Source organism: Python bivittatus, unplaced genomic scaffold (assembly GCF_059951505.1).
Source record: "Python bivittatus isolate LINGU-HERP-01145 unplaced genomic scaffold, Pbiv_v1 ctg000220_np1212, whole genome shotgun sequence".
NCBI lineage: Eukaryota > Metazoa > Chordata > Lepidosauria > Squamata > Pythonidae > Python > Python bivittatus.
In genome coordinates this window covers 19,367,077-19,387,615 of record NW_028277048.1, presented here as the reverse complement: position 1 = coordinate 19,387,615, position 20,539 = coordinate 19,367,077, and the positions used below count along the sequence as shown (strand labels likewise).

At 42.4% G+C, this 20,539-nt stretch overlaps 1 protein-coding gene and 1 long non-coding RNA gene across 4 annotated transcripts in view; one reads left to right on the top strand and one right to left on the bottom strand.

Annotated features, from left to right (window-relative positions):
- Positions 1-19,461, top strand: part of AMHR2 (anti-Mullerian hormone receptor type 2) — a 38,606-nt gene extending 19,145 nt beyond the window's left edge. The window contains exons 4-10 of one of the 3 annotated variants that reach the window (XR_015795683.1): positions 420-559; positions 2,383-2,610; positions 3,618-3,732; positions 5,991-6,151; positions 6,531-6,678; positions 10,257-11,442; positions 12,182-12,289. Coding sequence is in view for 2 of the 3 variants with exons in the window: in XM_088138038.1 (XP_087994164.1) it covers positions 420-559; positions 2,383-2,610; positions 3,618-3,732; positions 5,991-6,151; positions 6,531-6,678; positions 12,182-12,318; positions 13,662-13,790 (1,058 nt within the window). In the remaining variant the exon portion in view is untranslated. Of the gene's footprint in view, positions 1-419; positions 560-2,382; positions 2,611-3,617; positions 3,733-5,990; positions 6,152-6,530; positions 6,679-10,256; positions 12,319-13,661 lie in introns of those variants that run through there. The other 2 variants (XM_088138038.1, XM_088138039.1) reach the window with 2 other exon arrangements.
- LOC148216289 (uncharacterized) lies at positions 16,990-20,291 on the bottom strand. The gene is made up of 3 exons (XR_015795684.1): positions 19,653-20,291; positions 19,298-19,486; positions 16,990-17,126 (listed from the first exon to the last, which is right to left on the bottom strand). It is a non-coding gene; the product is annotated as an uncharacterized LOC148216289 (long non-coding RNA).
- Positions 20,292-20,539: the final 248 nt, after the last annotated feature.

The window sequence follows — 20,539 nt, the reverse complement described above, 5'->3', positions numbered from 1 at the left end:
CAGATTCAAGTTTCAGCATACTCAGGTAGTGCTGGAAAAAACGTGGTGAAAATGAGAGCTGTTACCAATCAGTGTTAGCACCACTGGGCTAAATGAATCAGTGATCTGATTCAATATAAAACATGGCTGCAAAAATCTGGATAACCACTAGCAAAGAGTTGGGTTTTCTGTATTTTTCCTGCCATCTAGTGCTCAGTTGGATTTTTCTAGTTGAGATTTGATAGCACAATATAAGGTAGCTTCTTGTATTTTAGTGGACACATGGTACCGCTTCTCTGCCCTATACTCTTGCTTTTCCCACAAATAGCAAAATAATTTTTTCAAATAGATTACTATTTGCCTAATTTAGGTAGGATACAACATTGGAGAAAATTTGGAGTATGTCATTGAGGAGCAAATCTCTTTATGTGACCTTCCAGTTCTAAGGTATTGGAAAGTTCATGCAGTGCTACTAGGACCAAAAGAAACTGGAGAACTCAACAAGGTAACTACAGGCTCGGAACTAAAGGATGAGAAAAAACTGCCCAGGCAAGAGCTTCCAGACCTCCGATTCCTTCAGGTATGACTAAGTTTGGGAAGGATCCAAGCCACTAAGAGTTATCACCACCAGGCCTACCAAATCAGGAATGCAAAAATGCAGATGACCACTACATGGCAAGCACTGGAATTTCTGTATCTATTTGCTGTCATCTAGTGATCATCTGGAACTCCACAGTCCAGATATGGTAGTCCTACCATAGTTTGATTTTTCCTCTAGCTTAATGGCAATATCAAGATAGCAGTTGTGTGAGGCAATCACAGGTCTCCTTCACTGAGGTTTCCTTCACTGGGTGCCTGCAATTCAGAATAAGGAGGTTCCTCATTTTGACAACCAGATGATCCTAAAGAACCAATCAGGGGCCATATTATAAAGTTCCAAGAAGATTTGCTATTGATCAGAGTACTTGCCAGTACTTGGATCTAAAAGGGTTAGTAACAGAATTGTTGAGCTTGTCTCCAAACCAGTATTTAATGGTTTTGTCTTTCTTCCAGTCCTACCTACTCTTTCATCCCCTACCACAGATCTGGATGAAAAGTAGTTTGGAATCTCTAAGTAGGTTATTTGCTGTAGGTCTGAAATAGATTTCAGTTATATAAATGAAAAACTAATTCCCAGTCTAAGCCTAAGCTCAGAGAGGTGAACACAAATGCTCTTCTGAAATTTTCTACCATTTTATTTATTTATTTATTTATTTAATAATAATAATAATAAATTTATTTAAATTTATTGGCCGCCCAACTCCAGTGGACTTTGGGTGGGGTACAAAACTAGAGAAAACATAAAAGCAGCTAAAAATATTTGTGGCCAGAAAAGTTGGTCCCTCTGATTTTACCAAGGAAGGAGAAATATTCCAACCATCTCTTAAGGGCAGGATTCCCCTTAGCATTGATTGTAGCATCATGGCTAAAAAAGCCCTAGTAGAGAAATTGCTTCCTGATGTCTTCACGTGGCATTTAACTGAAACTAGGAAAGCTAGAGGCTGCTGTTTACTAGAGACATGATAGTTCAGTGAAAAACAGGGCATTCACTCACATCTGTTTGCTACATCTGAATTAAAGGAGTGCAAGAACACCAAACCCCACCCAAGAGAATTTATCTGAAAATATTTTCTCCTTTGGAAGGATTTCTAAAGCATTTTATATCAAATGGATGAGGCAGTAGAAGAGGTGTTTAAAAAAATAAATGGGGAATTTCTCTGCCCAGGTGCATAATCTCCTGAGATACCATTCAAATACTTCACTCTAGTTGGTAGATCTTGTTGGATCTAAGAAAAAAGAAAAGCCAGTCACCCATATCTGAAGTTTGCCTATCTTGCCCTAGTCCCCCCCACAACAAAATAGTATTTTGGATATTATACTGGTAATGCCAAAAAAGTTAATACCACTTTACCAATGCCCTCTGAAATTCTTGAGATAGCATTCATCTGAAATGAAACGATTATCAAATGTATGGTATTATTGACAAAATCTCATACATCTCATTAAAAAGATCCCTTAGACGGTAGACAGCTAAATATAAACAGAGCCAAAAAAAGTTTTCCTCTACGGCAGAGATTTGCCTCTTCCTCCACTCCGTAAGGTTCACCTGAGCACGCTATTCTTTGGATGTGAATTGGAGTCACCAGTGTGTCTCTTCATTATCAGCTGGAAGCTAGCTTTATCTAGAAGCCTGCTTAGTCTGTAACATGAATATCTATCATAGGGGATAGAAAATAGGATCAATGTGGATAGAGTTTGTACTTTCTTGATATAGTTGAAAAATTACAGAATCTCATACAGTATACTGTATAAAGCATTACTAGGAAGTTAAATAATCCTTTTCCCTAATTCTTTTTGGAACAGCTTCTCCATGATGGGCAGTTTTCCAAGCTGTGGCAAGGAACATTCTGCCAGCAGCCTGTGGCCATCAAGGCTTTTCCCCCTTTGTGCCACCAACAATTTGCATCTGAGTGGGCCATGCACAGCCTCCCATTGATGAACCACGAAAATGTGGTACGACTTGTGGCTGCTGGATATGGGGGGCCAAGCGAAGAACGGTGTGGCCTCCTGGTACTGACACTGTACCCATTGGTAAGCACCATGGGCAGGAATGGGCGAAAATGATTGGAGTTATGTATAAGAAAGTGAAAGTGACCTTGTATGTGTCTACATGCCAACTTTCACCAGTATATACGAATGTACATATGTATTCATGTCATTATAATCACATCACCATCAAGAATATGGATAGTTTACTTTTTGCCATGGAAGTTAGAGATTTGGGATTTCTAGGACTAAATTCAACTTCACTGGATTCTCAGATAGCTGTTTTTGACATGGAGTACATTTCTAGACCTTAAGGCTTTGGTGAAATGTTAAGAAACAGGATTTATTTCCAGCTCTGCTTCCAAATGTTTACAAATTAAAATGTCAGATAGTAGGGGTGGGATGACGGGGATGAGAAGGAATCATTAATTGCTAAACCAACTTCTGCAGCCAGCAGTATAATATTACAATAACATGTTTACTAAGTAAATGAAGTATCAGAACCTGGGCCATCTCCTCATTGCCCAGTCAGAGCCAGATGGTCATGGTTTGCAGTTCCTCTCCCTACAACCCAGTAACTTTCTTCCATTCCCATTCCTTCTTCAATGCCTTAATCTGAATATAAATAAATAACACTATTTTAAAAACCATTTTTTAATGCTATACTTAACTTTGGATGAAGAATCAAATGATCTTATGTCTGTAACATTGATATCTTCAGCTGCAGTACTAGTAGAATTTTTACTTTTCTCTTTTTATCTTCAACACTTTAAGCTTTCTAAATAATAGAATGTTTATAATTTTAATCATATTACATAAATATTACTGCACTGAAATCTGCATTGAAATAATACAAGGTATCAAGATTTATAACATTACAATAAAAGGGAAAAAATCCCACATCTGGGCATCAGAGGAGTCTATTATCCAAAATTATTCTGCCAGTTTGCTTAGTCCAGACACATCCATCGCCATAGTTATTAAAAGATGGATGCTTATGTCAGCAATCATGAGTTTGGATCTTAACTGAGTTAGTTGCATTTTCTTGGAAGGGATCCCTGCGGAACTTCCTCAGCCAGCATGTTTGTTCCTGGGATATCAGCATCCAGCTCGGATCATCCCTTGCCAGAGGCCTTGCTTTCTTACATGAGGAACTATGGAAGGAAGGTATGACACAAGGATATCCAGCAGGAAGCCACAGAATGACTTTTGTTCTGCAGACTTCCTGCTGGACCAGTTCTGAGCTCTACAGAGTCCTGAGGCACCTGCCCTCAGGGGACCGAGCTGGCTGGGTATCATCTATTTATAAAATCCTCAATCCAATACATAAACATCTTTACAACTAACAAAGATGTTTACATATTGAATTGAGGATTTTATAATGAAAGATGCTGTAGTTGGCGGGGAATTGTAACTACAGGGAAGAGCTCTTTTATTTTATATTCCATTATCTTTACCACCCATTCCATTTATCTTTACCATAAGGAGGAGTGTCTTACTGGAGAAGGGTCAAATCAGAAAACAGTAATTGTCAGAAGGTAAATCGGAATTCAGCATTGATATCTAGGGGGGTCTGGCTAGATCACAAAGAGTATCCAGTTCTCACAGAGTAGATTATTAGACATATTACTCAAGAAAACCTCCTCCTTTTTAAGTTAGACCGGTGAGATGCAAGGAAAGATAAATAGGAAAGCAGCCCCAGACTTAGCATAGGGTCAGAGGCATTTTTATTCCTTAATTCTAAGAACTGTCTCCCCCCACTACCACTCCCAAAACACTATTTAGCACCTGGCTTCAGGTTCTATTTAAAAAAAAAGTTTATATTTATTGTATTTACATAAAACATGTATATACAGATTCTATTATTTTAAAAAAATCAGAGTGGTTTATACAGCGAAGTACAGTACAACCTGTAGTCCTAACATCTCTCCATACCCTATGTTGAGAATGTGGGTAAGAGATACCTGCTAAGGCAAGCAGACAAGGATACCAAGACCCTCCCTCCTAAATGTATTGTTACTTCTCCTGTAAGGAAAGGGAGATTAACTGGAGTCAGAAAAAATGGAATGGTAAATCCTTTTCAGAATCTCTTTGGGAGGATGCATGTTAAAAATGTTCCTGCCTGAGTTAGTACATCACAGAAAAAACGGGCAGCAATCTCTCTGATGATCTGTTGTCTCCACGCAAGTTTTTGCACTCAAGGTAATTGGAAGCTGCCTTCATTTGATGGAGTGTTTTGTTCCTTTATTTCTGAATCTCGGAGCAAAACATTAATTGAACATTTGGCTTTAAGTTTAAAACTACTACTAATTTAATTTCTTACCCCTGTTCAAAGCGTGGGTATGTATCTAGATTTATACATAGATATATGAATTCAAAGCAGGAATATTCCAGCAGCCTTTTATTCACATGAAAAATACAAAAAAACTATATTTTTTGGAAACTTCAGCATTTGTTAAGTACTATAAGAGAGGGAGAGGCTTGGCAATAGGTTTTTCTCTGAACGAGAGCCTGCATTTTAACCAATGGTTCCTGTAAACCTAAGGTAAAACACTCTACATGGGTTACCCTCCTCTACTTTTAAATTTACCTGGAAAAGTTTTAAGGGGGGAAAAAGTGTTTTCTTGCTGGATAAGGGGAGGGATAGGCCAGCTTTCTAACAGTTATCCAAGAGATGTGCTTCAGAAGTTGGGGTGAAAGCCATAGTCAACTCTCTTTGGTTCTCAGCACTTTTTTATCGAGCTGCGCTACAGCCAAACATGAGTGAATTCCATTTTGGCATTATAGCAAATGGCCTTTGCTAGAGATCCTCCCTGAATTTCTTTAGTGACCATCATTGCATTTGTAGTGGCCAGTTCCATAAACACATGAAGGGCAGTCCGTCAATATTTAAAATAAAATAATGCCAGAGCTAATATTAATAATGACAGTTGTGAACTCACCTGACACATCAGTTTCTGTGACTGAGATGTGGTACCGCGATTAGACGGCAAAATATCTCTTTTGTCCTTTCTGCTGAGCCTAGTCAAAGTTTGCTACTCTGGTATCCTGCAGTCGTTCCATCACCATCAGGCACCAAGGCAAACAGAGTTAATGGAAATTGAGATTCAGTAATGTTTATAGTGCCAAAGATCTGCCATTCCTGGTCTTAACTGACTGCCAGCCAGCTCTTTAGGGATTCTCATCACCTGCTGCCCGATGTCTTTTAACTGGAAATACCTGGGCTTGAACCTTATGAACAGAAAGCATCTGTTCTTCAGTTAATCTATCTAGGCTCTTTTTAGCTTGGTTCACATGACATGCTATGCCATAATCTGGCGTATGAGATTTTTACTTAATAAAATTTTTTACTGAACCAAGATTAATACTTGATCTTGGTTAAGATGACAACTTCATTGAAACTTGTTATTTTTCCATGATGTCAGGCCTGCATAAACCTGGGGTGGCGCATCGTGACCTGAGCAGCCAGAATGTGCTGGTGCGGGAAGACAGGACCTGCGTCATAACTGATTTTGGCCTTGCCATGACACTCCCTCTGCAGCATGAGCAGTCGAGAAAAGGTCCTGCAGAAGGCATTGTCCACAAGGTACCGTATACGACATAGAAAATTCAAGAGAGACACATACTGTTAAAATGTGGACAACGTGGGTTTGTTTGTTTTGTTTACTGACATTTAATTCCCAAGCTCTGGGCAGCTAACATCCAAATAAAACTCATAAAATAATAATCATCCTAACAGAGTTATAACAATAGTAACAAGAGATTACCCTGTGATATTCAGTCCAGTAGGGATACAGAATCAGTATCTCTGGTTTTAGTACCACCTTTGAAACGTGACAGCATACTGGTGGTTCTGTATCGTATTGTTCTGAGATAGACTCTGTCAAATATGGGCGTAACCAGTTCTTGTCCTAAGCAGGAATTGTACATAAGCCACTGGCATCATTCACTGGCGTTTTCTCTAGGCAGGAGCCCCACGTTACATAGCTCCCGAAATTCTGGATGAGAACTTGAACCTGCAAGATTTGGGCTCTGCACTGAGGCAGGCTGATGTCTACTCCCTGGCACTGGTACTGTGGGAGACCCTGATGAGATGCTCTGCACTTTTCCCAGGTAAGCAATTATGGAATTCCATAATTCCCAGCCTGCATAGCCAAAGACCCTTGGCTGAGAATTATAGGAGTTGACATCCAGCACATCTGAAGGACATAGGTTTGCCAAGGTCTCCTCCAAAGAATGCTGGGAGCTGTAGTGTGATGTGAGTGCTGAGAATTCTTTGCCCCCAAGCTACAGCTCCCACAATTGGCTGGCCGTAAGGAAAAGATTAACTGGAACCTGCTGTTCATGCCAAAAGCAACTGTAGTTTATGTAGAAGTCCAACATTTTAGGGAAAGATGAATGTGTGCTGGGTAGCAGAGGGAGGGAACCACTATAATGAATGCTTCAGTGCAAGCTGGCAGAAAGAGTGTTAACTATCATTGCACATGTCATTTTATTTTTATCGTTAGTTATCTTGAATAGAAAGGTGGGATATATATTTCAGTTTTTACTATAGTCAAAACTACATGGTTATGGAGAAAATTTATCTATGTGGCACATAATCAATTTAAGAAAAACTACATGTCCATGTCAACACCAGGAGCTGAGTTCACTTGAGATTTTCTCCATACCATGGTAAAATATATTCCCAATTTAGAAAGCCCATGGATGAATGCAGGGGTGTCCTCTGAAGAACAGAAAGGATGAATTCCTTTCTTCCTTATTCCTGGAAAGCTCAGAATGGTAAACTGTTCTGTATTAAACAGTATTATTAAACCATCTTAGACCAAGATTCTAACTTTAAAATAGGAGCTGTATTTGAATCATTTCCCCAGTATTAAGCTTCTCCCCTTACCTCTGGCCATATCATCTGTATCATATTCTCTCTCACACACACACAGAAATACACACACATGAACTGGGTTTATATATTGTGCAAAGTCATGGTTTGTTTAGCCATACTTTTTAGAACAAACCACAATTGCTGGGTCCAAACAATACAGTAACCATATACCATGCTTTACAAAGAGCATGACTGAGCAGCAGAATGTTTGAACCCAACTTTAGAATCTTGCAGCAGAAGCTCACAGGGGAAGGGAGGCTGCAGAGAAAGGAAAGTTGGAAACTACAACTTTCTTTGGAGTTGTTTCTGCTGTTCAGATGAGCAATACAGCTGGCAAAGGGAGATTTAAATCTCCTTCAAACACTGCTCAGCTAAGCAGCAAAAAAACAGTTCTCCCCATAATCTTTTAGCTCAGTGCTGTCCAAACTTGGCAACTTTAAGGCTGGGGAATTCTGGGAGTTGAAGTCCAGACATCTTAAAGTTGCCAAGTTTGAAAAACGCAGTTTTAGCTGCTCAGTTAAGTACAGTAAGTGGAAAACAGCAGAGAGAAAAAAGACAGCAGTTGTGGGGAGGGTAATCCTTGGCCCGATGGGTGTGAGAGATTGTGGGGAGGCTGGGAAAGAAACAGAATGGAAAGTAGACATAAACAATCAAGAGATAGAAGGTGATTCAGTTGGCAGCTTATCTCATAAATGGCAACTTAGTCCAGGTGGCAAGAAACATGCAAAGAAGCGTTTCAAATCATTCAAAGAGACTCTGCCTGAATTTATATGCTACAAATGAGAGTGGGAAATTCCTGTTATAGATTCCAAGATTCTGCATTTACCCAAGGCTAACATTAAATGTACCTTACTGTCATCTAGGTAGTTCTTTGGTAATTTTGCCAGCTGTGTGGGTCTTGACAATGGGGATACCCTGCAGATTGGGTAGTCCTGATCTGTTTTTGAAACTCAAGACTTTTTTGTTGTTCAATTACTCAGCCGTTTCCAACTCTCTTCATGACCTATGGACATCATTTTACTAGATTTATTCTGTCAGTAACTGTTTCTTTATGTTTTTGTAAGCTTATGCTTGTGTCATGTATAGTAGTATCCAACAACCTTCTGTCTGTCTTCTGATAGCCTCTTTTTCAATCATCTTCAATTTTTCCAAGCATTGGGGTCTTCTTCAAAGACTCTTGCATCCTCATTATGTGCCCCAAATATATCAACTTTAGCATCATTGTTTGTCCTAAGGGAGACTTTCCCTGTACCTCATAATGGGATCCTAACACAACAGGAGGAGGACACATTACTTAACATACTTTGATTGTTCTTTCAGGGACCATTCCCTCCTACTGCTAGCTAGAATTACAGTCCTAATGATATCCAATTGTCCTAATATGAAGAGTATAGTTGATTTCTTTTTTCCCAAAGGATGAGAATAGTTTTGACTTTAACTGGTGGAATTTATATTTCAGAAATGAGAATGTACAAACATCTGCTCACTTCTTCCAGGTAGTTTTGGATGAGCCCTTACCATAAATGAACACAGACACCACATCTGAGAAGATTCAGTCTGAAAGCCAAGTTGGCCTAAATTAGGTGTAGCCTCTGTGGAATTTGAGTTTCTTTTTCTTTTTTAGGATCAATTCAGTTACTACTGCTTCTGTTACAGATTTGATTCATTTATTATAGGCTGTCAATAATCTTATGCATCGCAGAATGTCAGGATGGGGGGTGGGGTGCTGTTTGCTAATAGAGCAGGGTTCCTCAACCTCAGCAACTTTAAGATGGGTGGACTTCAACTCCCAGAATTCCCCAGCCAGCATGAGAGTTGAAGTCCACCCATCTTAAAGTTGCCGAGGTTGAGGAACCCTGTAATAGAGGATCTGGCATTGAAATTGAGTGTTTATTTGTATTTGAATCCAGAACTCACCCTTGCGATTGATATTATTGTGATAATAATATTGTACTCCTAACAAGTTACGATTTCATGATATACAGTAAGGTTAAATGCACCTCCTTTCCTGCTTTGAGTGCATATGTCTTTTGGGGCAGATGTGTGGGCAGAGCTCGGCTGGGCCCCAAGGCAAACCTCTCAGACTGGCTTTCCACTACTGAGGGACCTGAGCCCTCTTGCCCAGCTGCTGCCATTGAGGGGGGGCAGGAGAAGGGGGGGTCATAAAGTTACTTCTTCTCGGCCATGGCCACAGTAGCAGTCTCCCCTCACTTCTTCAGCCTCCTTTCTTGCCTGAGGAGAGAGACAGAGGCGTCTGGAGTTGGCCTTGAAGAAGGAATTCAAGGACCGCTGGGTAAACAGCAGGTTAGCCCAGATGGGAGGGGAGGGCGGAAGGAAAAAACTCAAGATTGCTGCACATTAGTACAAAAGAGGATAGAGAGAATCTCCTTCAGATTTTCCAGAGCTTATTATCATACCCTTTAATAATAATAATAATGCAGTTGAGTTCCAACAGTTTGCACGGTGTCTGTTTCCTGACCTGATCTGCCTCAGAAGGGCTGATAAGGTGAGGCGACGGGGCTGGTGTAGCTGAGGATGCGACAGCTGGCTGTGGGGGAGTAGCCGCTCCTCTTCCCTCCCCCGTCCATGCCACTTGCCTGCTGCAGCTGCTCTCAGGGCCCTGGGCAATGTTGGTTTGTTGCAGGATTTAAGGTGAAGCGACAGGAGGACAAGGGGGAGACTGGGAGTCCCTGTGCTGGCAGCCCCCAAGTGCAACCACCCTTGCCTTCACTGTTTGCATGCCCCGTGCATTGCTATACAAGGTTTTTAAAAAAAAACACAGAAAAGCCTATTTTTTGTTTACTCACAGAACCAATATCCTGTTCTGACCAAGAAAGAGAAACTGTTCCACGGACCTGTTTTTCTTCGCAAATGCAACCAACCCATAACAGGTGTGGTAGGCAAAGAGCTGCCGCCTGGTGTCTTCTGGCCCACTCCCACCCATCTCCGTATCTACCCTAGAAGGGGCACTAGAGGACCTGATTCCTTGCTTTTATCATGATCTCAACCAGTTGCACTTATAACTGAGAACAATGTAACATGCTGAGGTTGTGAATGGCCACCCCTTGCCTGTTTGAGGCACCACACTGTGGCTTAGTCGGATTCTGTATAGTGGTAATGGTAATTTCTGTTTTGTGGCAGAAGGAAGAATTTCTTCTACCTTGGTAGCACTACCCTAGGCCAGCTCTGCCAAGATATAAGCAGGGGGGTGAGCATACAGTGGTGATAATGGTGTGGGTTATGCTGCCATCTGGTGGCATTTTAGGAGCACGTCCTGCCCTCGATCAACAACAAACGCTTACCGATTCAGCTTGAGAGGATAAAGCTGAACTATAGACTTCCGGGGTGGGGTTACATTATCTTGGACTCAGTCTCATTCAGCTTCCTTCATCCTTTCCCCCTCCTCTTCCTCAGACTTCGTGCTCTTTTAAATCCCTTGAGACAAGAGGCTTCTGTTGCTCTGAGACATGATGTCCAGCAGCATCGTGGCTCGTGTCTTTGCACAATGAGATGGGCTATTTCAAGAACAACATGGTCAAGAGCACCCCAGCCTCCCTGGGCAGCAGCCAGGGCCCCAGACTCCTAGCAAGACCCACTGCTAAAGGGAAAAGATGGTTGAAGGAGAAAATATTGCATTTCCCAAGTCAATAAGTTGGAGCTTGCAATCTGGGAATGGGCCGTGTCCTCCAAGCAGAAGCTTTTCCTTGAGAGGAGAGGCTGGATTGGTACACATCAGCTGGGCACGTGTTACTGAGAGGCCAATAATGTTTAACAGCAATATGTATCTCTAGTAGGAAAGTTTTTATCCCTCTACAGGTAGAGTGAGGAAGTGCAAATTGTTGAGACTAAAGGCCATCTTTGGCTTAATGACGCTGAAAGTTGCTGGCCAGAAATGGTCAACGCTTCAGCGGTTCGAGTCCAGCCTTCGCATTAGCAGGGTGAGCTCCTGTTTCCTCCCCAGTTCCTGTCAACCCAACAGTTCGAAAAAAACTCACGTGAGTAGATAAATGGGGACTCTCACGCTGGTGGGAGGAAAAATGCTGGCGGCGCCTTGCAAAAAGGAGTCGGGAGCAGTTGCCGGTAAGCGCGAAAAATCACGCACGCCCGAAAAGGGCGCGAAGCAACGGAAACCCCGCCTCCTGCGCTCGCCAGCTGGGCTCTGCCCTAGGAAGGAGGCTCTGGCAAACCACTTCCGAAACAATTGCCTTGAAAACTGCAAGGACTCGTCCAAGCAGTCACTGCAGAGTCGGTAACGACTGAGCGCAGATTAAAAAAAAAAAAATACATGCAAGGCTCAACCCCCAAAAGTTGACAGGATGAAAATAGGCAGCAACATACTAAAGATTCCTTTTGGTATGATAATTCTCATAAATCACTTTCTCTTGAGAGTATTCAGTACAGCAACCGTAAATGGATAGCTAGTCTCTGTATGAAAGTTCATCCTTTTTGTGAATCAGTGCACTACAGAGAGGGTGGTGTCAATGGCCACAAATACTAGTGCAATGTACTGGGTCTCCCTTTACTAGTAGATTGGAACTCTGACTCCAGTGACAGCCATTATCCAGCAATGCAGTAATCACTTGGAAGTGAAACTCTGGTGTGGGGTGGGAACTATGAAGTGTGAAGAAGTCAGTTGAAGCAACACTTTGCTGCTCACGCACTGGATATGTCTGGCACGTGCACACACACACACAAATCCTGCTTTGCTAAGACAGCCCATTTCTGTTTCTTCAGAGGACAGTATTCCTGCATTCCAGCTTGCCTATGAAGCAGAATTAGGCAGCAGTCCTACGTACAGTGAACTACGAAGGTTGGCTGTTGAGGAAAGGCAAAGACCAATTGTCCCACCAGCTTGGAGAAGATTTGGGCAAGTATGTTAAGCTGCAACATAACATAGGCTTAAATAGGGGGCAGTAGTCTTTAGACAACAGGCTGAAAGTCACACTCCTAAAGAGAGTGGACCAGGAATTGATTTTGTAGATTTTAAGAAGTATAATGGGTCCCTTAAACTCTGCAAGGTTAAGGGCACACAGCTTGCCCCTTAGCCCTACCCCCTCCAAAAAAAAGGGAAAAGAGAGAAAATTGGCTGAAAGTTTGGCCCTGTCCATTCTGGAGGCCACAGAAAGGATGAGGATAAGCTGCATTTGACCTTTGGGCAACATTTTTCCACCCCTGGGATAGTGGCTTGAGTTCAAGGGAGAAGCTGAGGAGAACAAAAATGTTGGGTGGCTGATGGAAGTTTTGGGCTATTAATGGATAGGTAGAAATAAGCAAGACAACTGCAGCCGTTTTGCCCTTAGGGTAGCACCACAAAACTTTGGACACAGCCTGGATGCAGTGACAGGGAATGGAAGGATCAATCTAACAAAATAGGTGACCTTTGGATAGCCAAGAATGGTAATGTTGAAGGAGCAAAGATCATGGGGACAAATACGTCAGGAGATTATAGCAGGAGAAGATAGAACAAGCTCCTAGAGAACTTTGACGGAGGGCAAAGATCTTGGGCTGAAGGCAAGAGGGGAGGTCATTGCAAAGAACTATGTTCTGTTAACTATAGGAAGGAGGGTGGAAATTGAATCTGGATCTGCTGATAGAACTCCAGGTATTTTACATTAGTTCGTTCAGAATTTTATTCCCTGTTTATTAACGACAGGGGAAACAAAATTACTCCTTTGCCTCATGCAAAACTCAATAGTTGAAACAGAAAGAGCTTGGAGTAACCAACAGTGGATTTTGCTTTGAAAGGATGGTTCTTGCACACTTAAATGAAACCTTGATTTCAGAATTCTGAGTATGTCTCTTTGCAGCTGGCTTACATTGGTGGATGTCAAGGTTCTCTTTAAAAAAATTAGCTCTCTGAAGCTTAAATCTGCCTAGCCATGTATAGGAGAAATGATGATTCCCAACCTTTGTACTAGGCATGGGGTCATACTAGAATGACTAGATGCGAAAGCTCTATTGAAATTCCTTATTCCAAATACAGGGGTCACTCCTTATTTGGCACCTCATGTCACATCTCCTGCAACAGCTTTTGTCATCTGAGTGCCTTCCAGATGCATTGGAATTCCCAGAGTTTGATCACCATTGGCTGGGAAGGATGCAAATTGAAGTTCAGTACATCTGGAATAAGGCACTAGGGAGGAAGTCCGCTCTGGAGAGTTCCTGTTGTCTCTTCCTGACAACTGCTTTTCCCCTTCTCTGTCCTGTCCCCTAGGTAGCTATTTACTTGCAAGAACTCCTAGAAGACTGTTGGGACCCTGAACCAGAGGCTCGTCTGCAGGCTGAGTGTGCCCTGCAAAGACTGCAAAGGCTGGGTACTGAGGATCTGGTGAAAGAGTACTGAGGTCAAAGCATTTTAGGCTTTCCACTCAGATTTGCTTGGACATCTTTGCTTAGAAGAGCTTTTATTTTTGGCTGAGAACAGCAGGAAGCCTTTAAGAAATGCCATCCAGGCCCATCTTCTCAATAGGACCCTACTGGGACATTGTCAGTGTGGATGGATGTATTTTTTATAAGTGCTGTCCACTAAATCAACTTGAATTGCATTTGTTAATTACTGTTTACTTGGGTCCCATCCTGTACCAATCTTTTGCCCTGGGATTTTTCATCATTCCAGTCTCTCTATATAGCACAATATATTTCTGGAACCTTAAACACCTTTTCTTGGGAATAATTCCCAGTGAACCCAATGGGATATTTCTGAATGGATACTATATGCATAGTTGATAGCATGCATAGTTGCCCAGATACAGAAATAAGTTTTAGATGAAGAATTTGGATTCCTAAGAAAGTCTCTTGACCAGACTTGCTGAGAATTATGGAGGTGCAACCCAGCGCAACTAAAGGACATAAGATTGGAAAAGATTGTTTTGCTCTCTTCCACTGGAAACAATTCATTCTTCTGCCTGCATCCAACTCAATACCTCGACACCCTCCTTTTTTGCAATAATCCTTTTCAAGACATTTGTTCAAGATTGTTTAGGGATAGTCATTTATTTGACGTATCCTTGGTCTGATGGGCTGCCTAGTCTATGTTTGTTTTAAAGGGAGAGAACCTTAAGAAGGGAAGGTGGAAGAGGTCTTCAAGCAGACCATCCAGAGGGAGACCTGGACTATAGACTGAGTGCAAACGCAAGTCACCTGGGTCACAGTCTTCCCCAAGGTGATGAGGTCTCTTATATTTGAATTATAAATATTTTTTCTTAGTTTTCATTTTTAAAGAAGCACATGCAGGCATGTATATTCTTTCCTCTTTTGTTATTTGGTGAAATATTTTCTTTTCTTTTTGCCATATATCCTTTTTGTGGTCCCTCCTCTTTTCTTTCCTATTTCATCTAGCTTTTGTTTTAAAATGAAAAGCTTCAGCCAAGGCTGTTTTTAGTTTATTTTTATCTCTCCAGAATGTAATGTGAGGTCAGTGTTGAACAAATATATCACTAATATCCAGGGTTTACATTGATTTAAAACATGCACATCCCTCTCTGCCATTAAGATGCTCACAAGCAGATGACAACAACTTAAGTATACCAGTTTTAACATTAAAACATACACAATAAAAGCAATCGTTGAAAACAAAAGACAGATTTTATTTTTTTTAAAAAAGGAAGTTTAAAGCACACATAATTTGATAAACCTGCTAAAATAAATAGGCTTTTAACAGCTGGTGAAAGAGTGGTAGGAAGGGGATGAAGGAGTTTCTCTGAGAAGTAGGCCTGATTCCAGATACAGTGGTACCTCTAGTTATGAACTTAATCCGTTCCTTGACTCTGGTTGCAACTCGAGTTGGTCTCAAGTTGAGGTAAAGTTTCCCATAAGATTCAATGTAAATACGGTTAATCCGTTCCGCCCTCCGAATTTGGTCGCACCATGAGGCAAATTTCCCCATAAGGTTCAAGGTAAATACGGCTAATCCGCCCTCCGAATTTGGTCGCACCCCGAGGTAAATTTCCCCCACAAGGTTCAATGTAAATACGGCTAAACAGTTCTGAAATATATGCATTTTATTTTTAAACCTCAAAAACATGAAAAAAAGTACAGTACAGCACATTATGAAGAGGGTGAATGGGGTGGGGAGGCAGTTATTGTTTGGAGGGAGAGTCCCCCTCCAAAGGGACATTGGGGAAATCTCCTTCAGGGGTTTCCTCTCTTCTTTGCCTCTTAGCTGCAGGCTCAGTTCTGGGGAAAAACCTGTCTAAAGTCAGTTGCCAGCCTGCTCTGCATTTTCTTTGGAGCCATGCTGACAAGCACACCAAAAACCTTCCGAACGCCACAAAACACACCACAAGCCTCACCGAACGTCTCCTTGCTACCGCGATCTCGCCCACAGGAAGCCACGACCGCGTGGCAGCAGGGAAAATGGCCACGGATCCGGTTCGTAACTTGAGGCGGAGTTCGCAAGTCGAGGTAATTTTTTGGGGCTGGAGCTGGTCATATCTCGAAAAATTCGTAAGGAGGGGTGTTCGTCACTAGAGGTACCACTGTATATTGGGACTACCGCTTCCAGAATTCCCAGCCAGGCTTTGGGAAGACATCAAGTTAGGAAGGCTCTTCCATTTCCTAGCCAAATACAAGGGAGCCAGTGGACTGGAGGGTTTCATGTGTTAAAGATGGGACAGGGAGATATGTTTAACCAACGGATTACTCAACCCAAGTTTACTTCACAGGGCAATTGTGATGGACTTCTTGAGAATCCAGAGAAAAAGAGAGAATACCCATGCAATAATAAACTAAATGAATAGAATTCAGATGTCTAGCATGTTTAATGAAAGAACCCACCAGTGGTGTATATAGTGTACAATACAGAGCATCCATCTACGATGTAAACTCGACATTTTGTTGTAAACCTTGCAACAACTGTGCAAGATAGATAAAATAAGCCATGGGGACTGGGAACAGTTCCCACCTCTGGGAGTTTGGGGGCAGACGTGGAACTGGACTACCTTGATTCAAAGCATCCCTTTGAGATAAGGCAGCAGGCAACATGCTGTGGGCGTGTGTTAATTGTCAGGATGATGGCAAAGGCATAGCCACGAAGTGGTTATGTCATTCGTACAAGTCTGTTCCATCTAGCAGTCACAATTACAATGAACATGCCAGAGGAGACATTATTTCCCCAGAGATGGCACCACAACATCGTGAAATTCAATTGCTTTGGTGATAAGATCTTACGCACTACATCTGTTTTCTTCTTTACCTTACCTAATAAGGTAAAGAACCAGCATGGATCATATACGAGGCTTGAATGAAAGACGGACAGGGTTCAAATCTCCCTGTTCCTATCCAACTCAAGTATACTTGAATGACCTTCTCCTAATCTGCTCCTCCCTTGTTTAAATCAAGCAGAATCACCACACATGCAACTTAGAGGACAGGGAGGGATCCGTACATGATAAAGATTCCCTGGGAGCTGTTTCAAGATTGCAGGATGAAAGCAAAAATAAAGAGCACGAGATTCAGCTGCTCAGCTTTTGTTCTCCTTTTGACCTTCAGCTGTCGGACAGAATTGCATTCTTGCCATCTCATCAGAAGAGAAAAGGCTGGTTTGTTACTCTATCATGCACCAAGCTGTTTGGCCAGATGCCAGGTGCCACCAGAAATGCAAGGCCTGTGTCCTTGACGCAGATGCTTACATATACAGACTCCGCTCTTCGTACCAGAGCCCCAGATTTTCTTTATATAGCTGGAGAGAGCAGTGAATCACTGTTAGAAAGAAGCCTGTTATTCCGACACAACGTTAGACAAGCGGTATTTTAAATGTTTTAAATTAAGATATGAAAACGGGCTGCAGACTGTTGTGGAGGGTGACTGATGAGAAGCGTTTTGTGCCAGGTATTCATAGAATATGGAATCCTTTTCATGATTTTTGCATGCCACACTGTAGAGTCTAAAAACATTTTTAAAAGCTAAAAATATAATACAACACAATAAGAACATTTTTTAAAAGGTAAAAATAGAATAAAAACGGAATAAAACTAGAACCATTAAAATAGAACCATATGGGGGAAATAATTAGTGGAAAAGCTAACATAAAAAGGTGAGTTTTTTATGAAATCTAAAGCCGTTTAGAGCCAGTTTGGTGTGGTTAAGAGACTTGAAGGCACGTGCACGTGCACGTGCACACACAAATAGTAGTGGTGGATCCTGGATACTATAGAGGAAAGTATGGCAGAAGGTGCCACCACAGCAAGCTCTGCCTCTGCATCACTGCTACACGGCAATTTGAGAGCTGTAGCACAAAGACTAAAATTTATCCCAAAGATCGGAGGCGGCTGGGCATTGGAGATATTGTTTCAGATTACCCAGTTCCAGGTGGTTCATAATTTTGTGCAGAAAGCCTATTACCCTGAATTTCACTCAGTGGCAAACAAGCAGCCAATGCAGATCTCCATGATTAGTCCCCATCACCTTCTTGATCTCTTTGCCCAAGTAGAAGTCATGTGACACAAGCATTATTATCATCTTCCAAGGCTAAGGAGTGTTTTTCAAGAGTGGTCATACCACTCTCTCCTGAAAGGCAGATGGTACCACCCACCTCTTTAGTGTATTATTCCCTGGATTCACCTTTTCAGTCATCTGCAGTTAGCTCAAATTAGCCAAGAAGAGTTTTGGGGTGAATCTCTGTAAACCTCTTGTCCGCATCCCTAGATTGCAAAAGTGGGAAATGATCCCAGAAAACAAGGGAAGACAGAACATTGGACACCTCATTTGGGATTGCAACAATGGCATCATTTAGATCCCTATGATCACAAATGATTTTTATCTTCAAAGTACCCTTCTCATTTTTCAGAGCAGGTTTCCAAGAGCTGTAAAACATTTCCTGGGGTAAAATGTCCTTAATCCAAGAACAACAGAGAAAAGCACTGCTGGGCAACAACTTGAGGATGCAACAGAGGCAAAATGGAAGCCCTCCTTGCGGCTGTCACTGCCACACAATAGACCCAATCGCGCATGTTAATGAGTGCTTAGTCAGCCTTACACTGCATCCTTGTTCCTAGGTGGCAACTGGGAAGCCCATTCGCTACAGCTTTAGAGAAGACACTTAGGAGCAATTTTTTTTTTTTCAGTACTGTAAGCCAAGACTAGGGACTCAAAGGATCACCAGCTTTAGCTACTGGAAAGTTGTTTGTGGGTGAAGCATCAGGCACAAGGCGATCTCAAGACATTTCACAGCCTGGGGCAAACGGTAAGAGAGCACCTGCTCCCTCAGAGAGGCTGACAATATCCACCACTCTACCTGAGCGTAATAGGCTACAAGCCAGTTAAACTGATCAGGACATGTAACAGGATAGGGATGAATCTGCATTTCATCGAACCACGTGGTTTTGTTTTGGCTAGTTGAGCAAACCATAGTGGCCTGGGGGCTTACAGTGAGCCATACGCTACGGGTCACAAATCAGAATGGCGACATTCTATTTATGGTTTGTCTGTGTGGTGGTGGTGGTGGTACTGCTGCTGTGATATTTAATCCTAATCCTAATATTCCTAATATATCCTCATAAATGCTAATAAGAGAGCCAGTTTGGTGTCATGGTGAAGGCAGCAGGCCAGAAACCGGGAGACCGGGAGTTCTAGTCCTGCCTTGGGCACAAAGCCAGCTGGGTGACCTTGGGCCACTCACACTCTCTCAGCCCCGGGAAGCAGGCAAGGGCAAACCACTTCTGAAAAACCTTGCCAAGAAAACTGCAGGGACTAGTCCAGGCAGTCGCCAGGAGTCAACACTGACTCCAAGGCACCAAACAAACAAGCAAACAAAAAAATAGGCAGCGTAGAATTGCCTCTGTGACTGAGGCAGCCTACAAGCTCATTAATTAATTAATTAATTAATTGAATAAATAAATAAATATTTCTCACCCAAATCACAGTAAGCCAAATCCAGAACAGGCCACCTTATGACTGATCCAAGTGAATCCAATCTCTGTTCTCCAGCATAAGGAGGGCTCAGGAGGAACAGACCGAGCACCATCACTGCTGTCCTGCAGGATCTGCCACCTACGGTAGTTGCCCCACTGCATAATGGTAAAGATGAGCCCAAATAGAGGCCTGGTGATGATTGAACGTAACAGTGTTAACTAAAAATGACAGCTGTCATTAAAGGTCCACCCGCCCCCCCCCCCCCCGGTATATCTATTGCCCCTTTCTCTATCCCTCCTCCCCCTCCATGTATTCAGACATATTATGATATGGGGCAAGGAAATGGATACTATACTTGGATCATGTTGCTGCAAGGCGAGAAAGGCGTGGATGTCATGTTGGTGGCAGGATCCATTCCTTAATGCTGGCCAAGGTTTCAGAATGCTCTGGGGCTAAAAATAGATTTTTGCTCCACGATTGTAGCAGGCAACAGCTCTTTAATCGGTGGGCCTATGCTGGACCCCACAGGATAAATATAACGATTTACCTCACTGGATTTTCAAGGGCTCTATGAAATCAGAATTAAACCAGGAAAAAAACAAAACCCTGAATTACATCTAAGACACGTATTTGAACTACTGGAATCTCAGTTTTAAAAATGTTAGGCTTATGGAGATGATCACAGAGCACATCATACAGGATGCAGAAGGGAGACTGGAATCTCAGTTGCTCTCGAAGCGACGTATGTCTCAGGCGTGTAAAAAGGTGGTGTTTGATCACCCAGTCCCCCCCCCCCACTTTTGAAGCCAGTAACCATCTCAGCAGACGTGCCCTTCCTGGGCCCTCATCACACCTCAACAGGCCTATGTCTCATCTGCTCAGGTTCTGGACTACACCACCCAACATGTATGTATGTATGTATGCATGCATGCATGCATGCAAGTATGTTTGTGCCTTCGAGTCAGTTTTTGACTCCTGACGACTGCCTGCACAAGCCCCTGCAGTTTTCTTGGCAAGGTTTTTCAGAAGTGGGTTGCCCGTGCCTCCTTCCGAGGGCTGAGAGAGCGGGACTGGCCCAACATCACCCAGCTGGCTTCGTGCCTAAGGCGGGACTAGAACTCCCACTCTCCCGGTTTCTAGCCCGGTGCCTTCACCCCTGCACCAAACTGGCTCTTTTATTTATTTACCATACTGATAACCTGCCCCAAACCCAAAGGACTCCAGGCCATGTATAGCATCTAA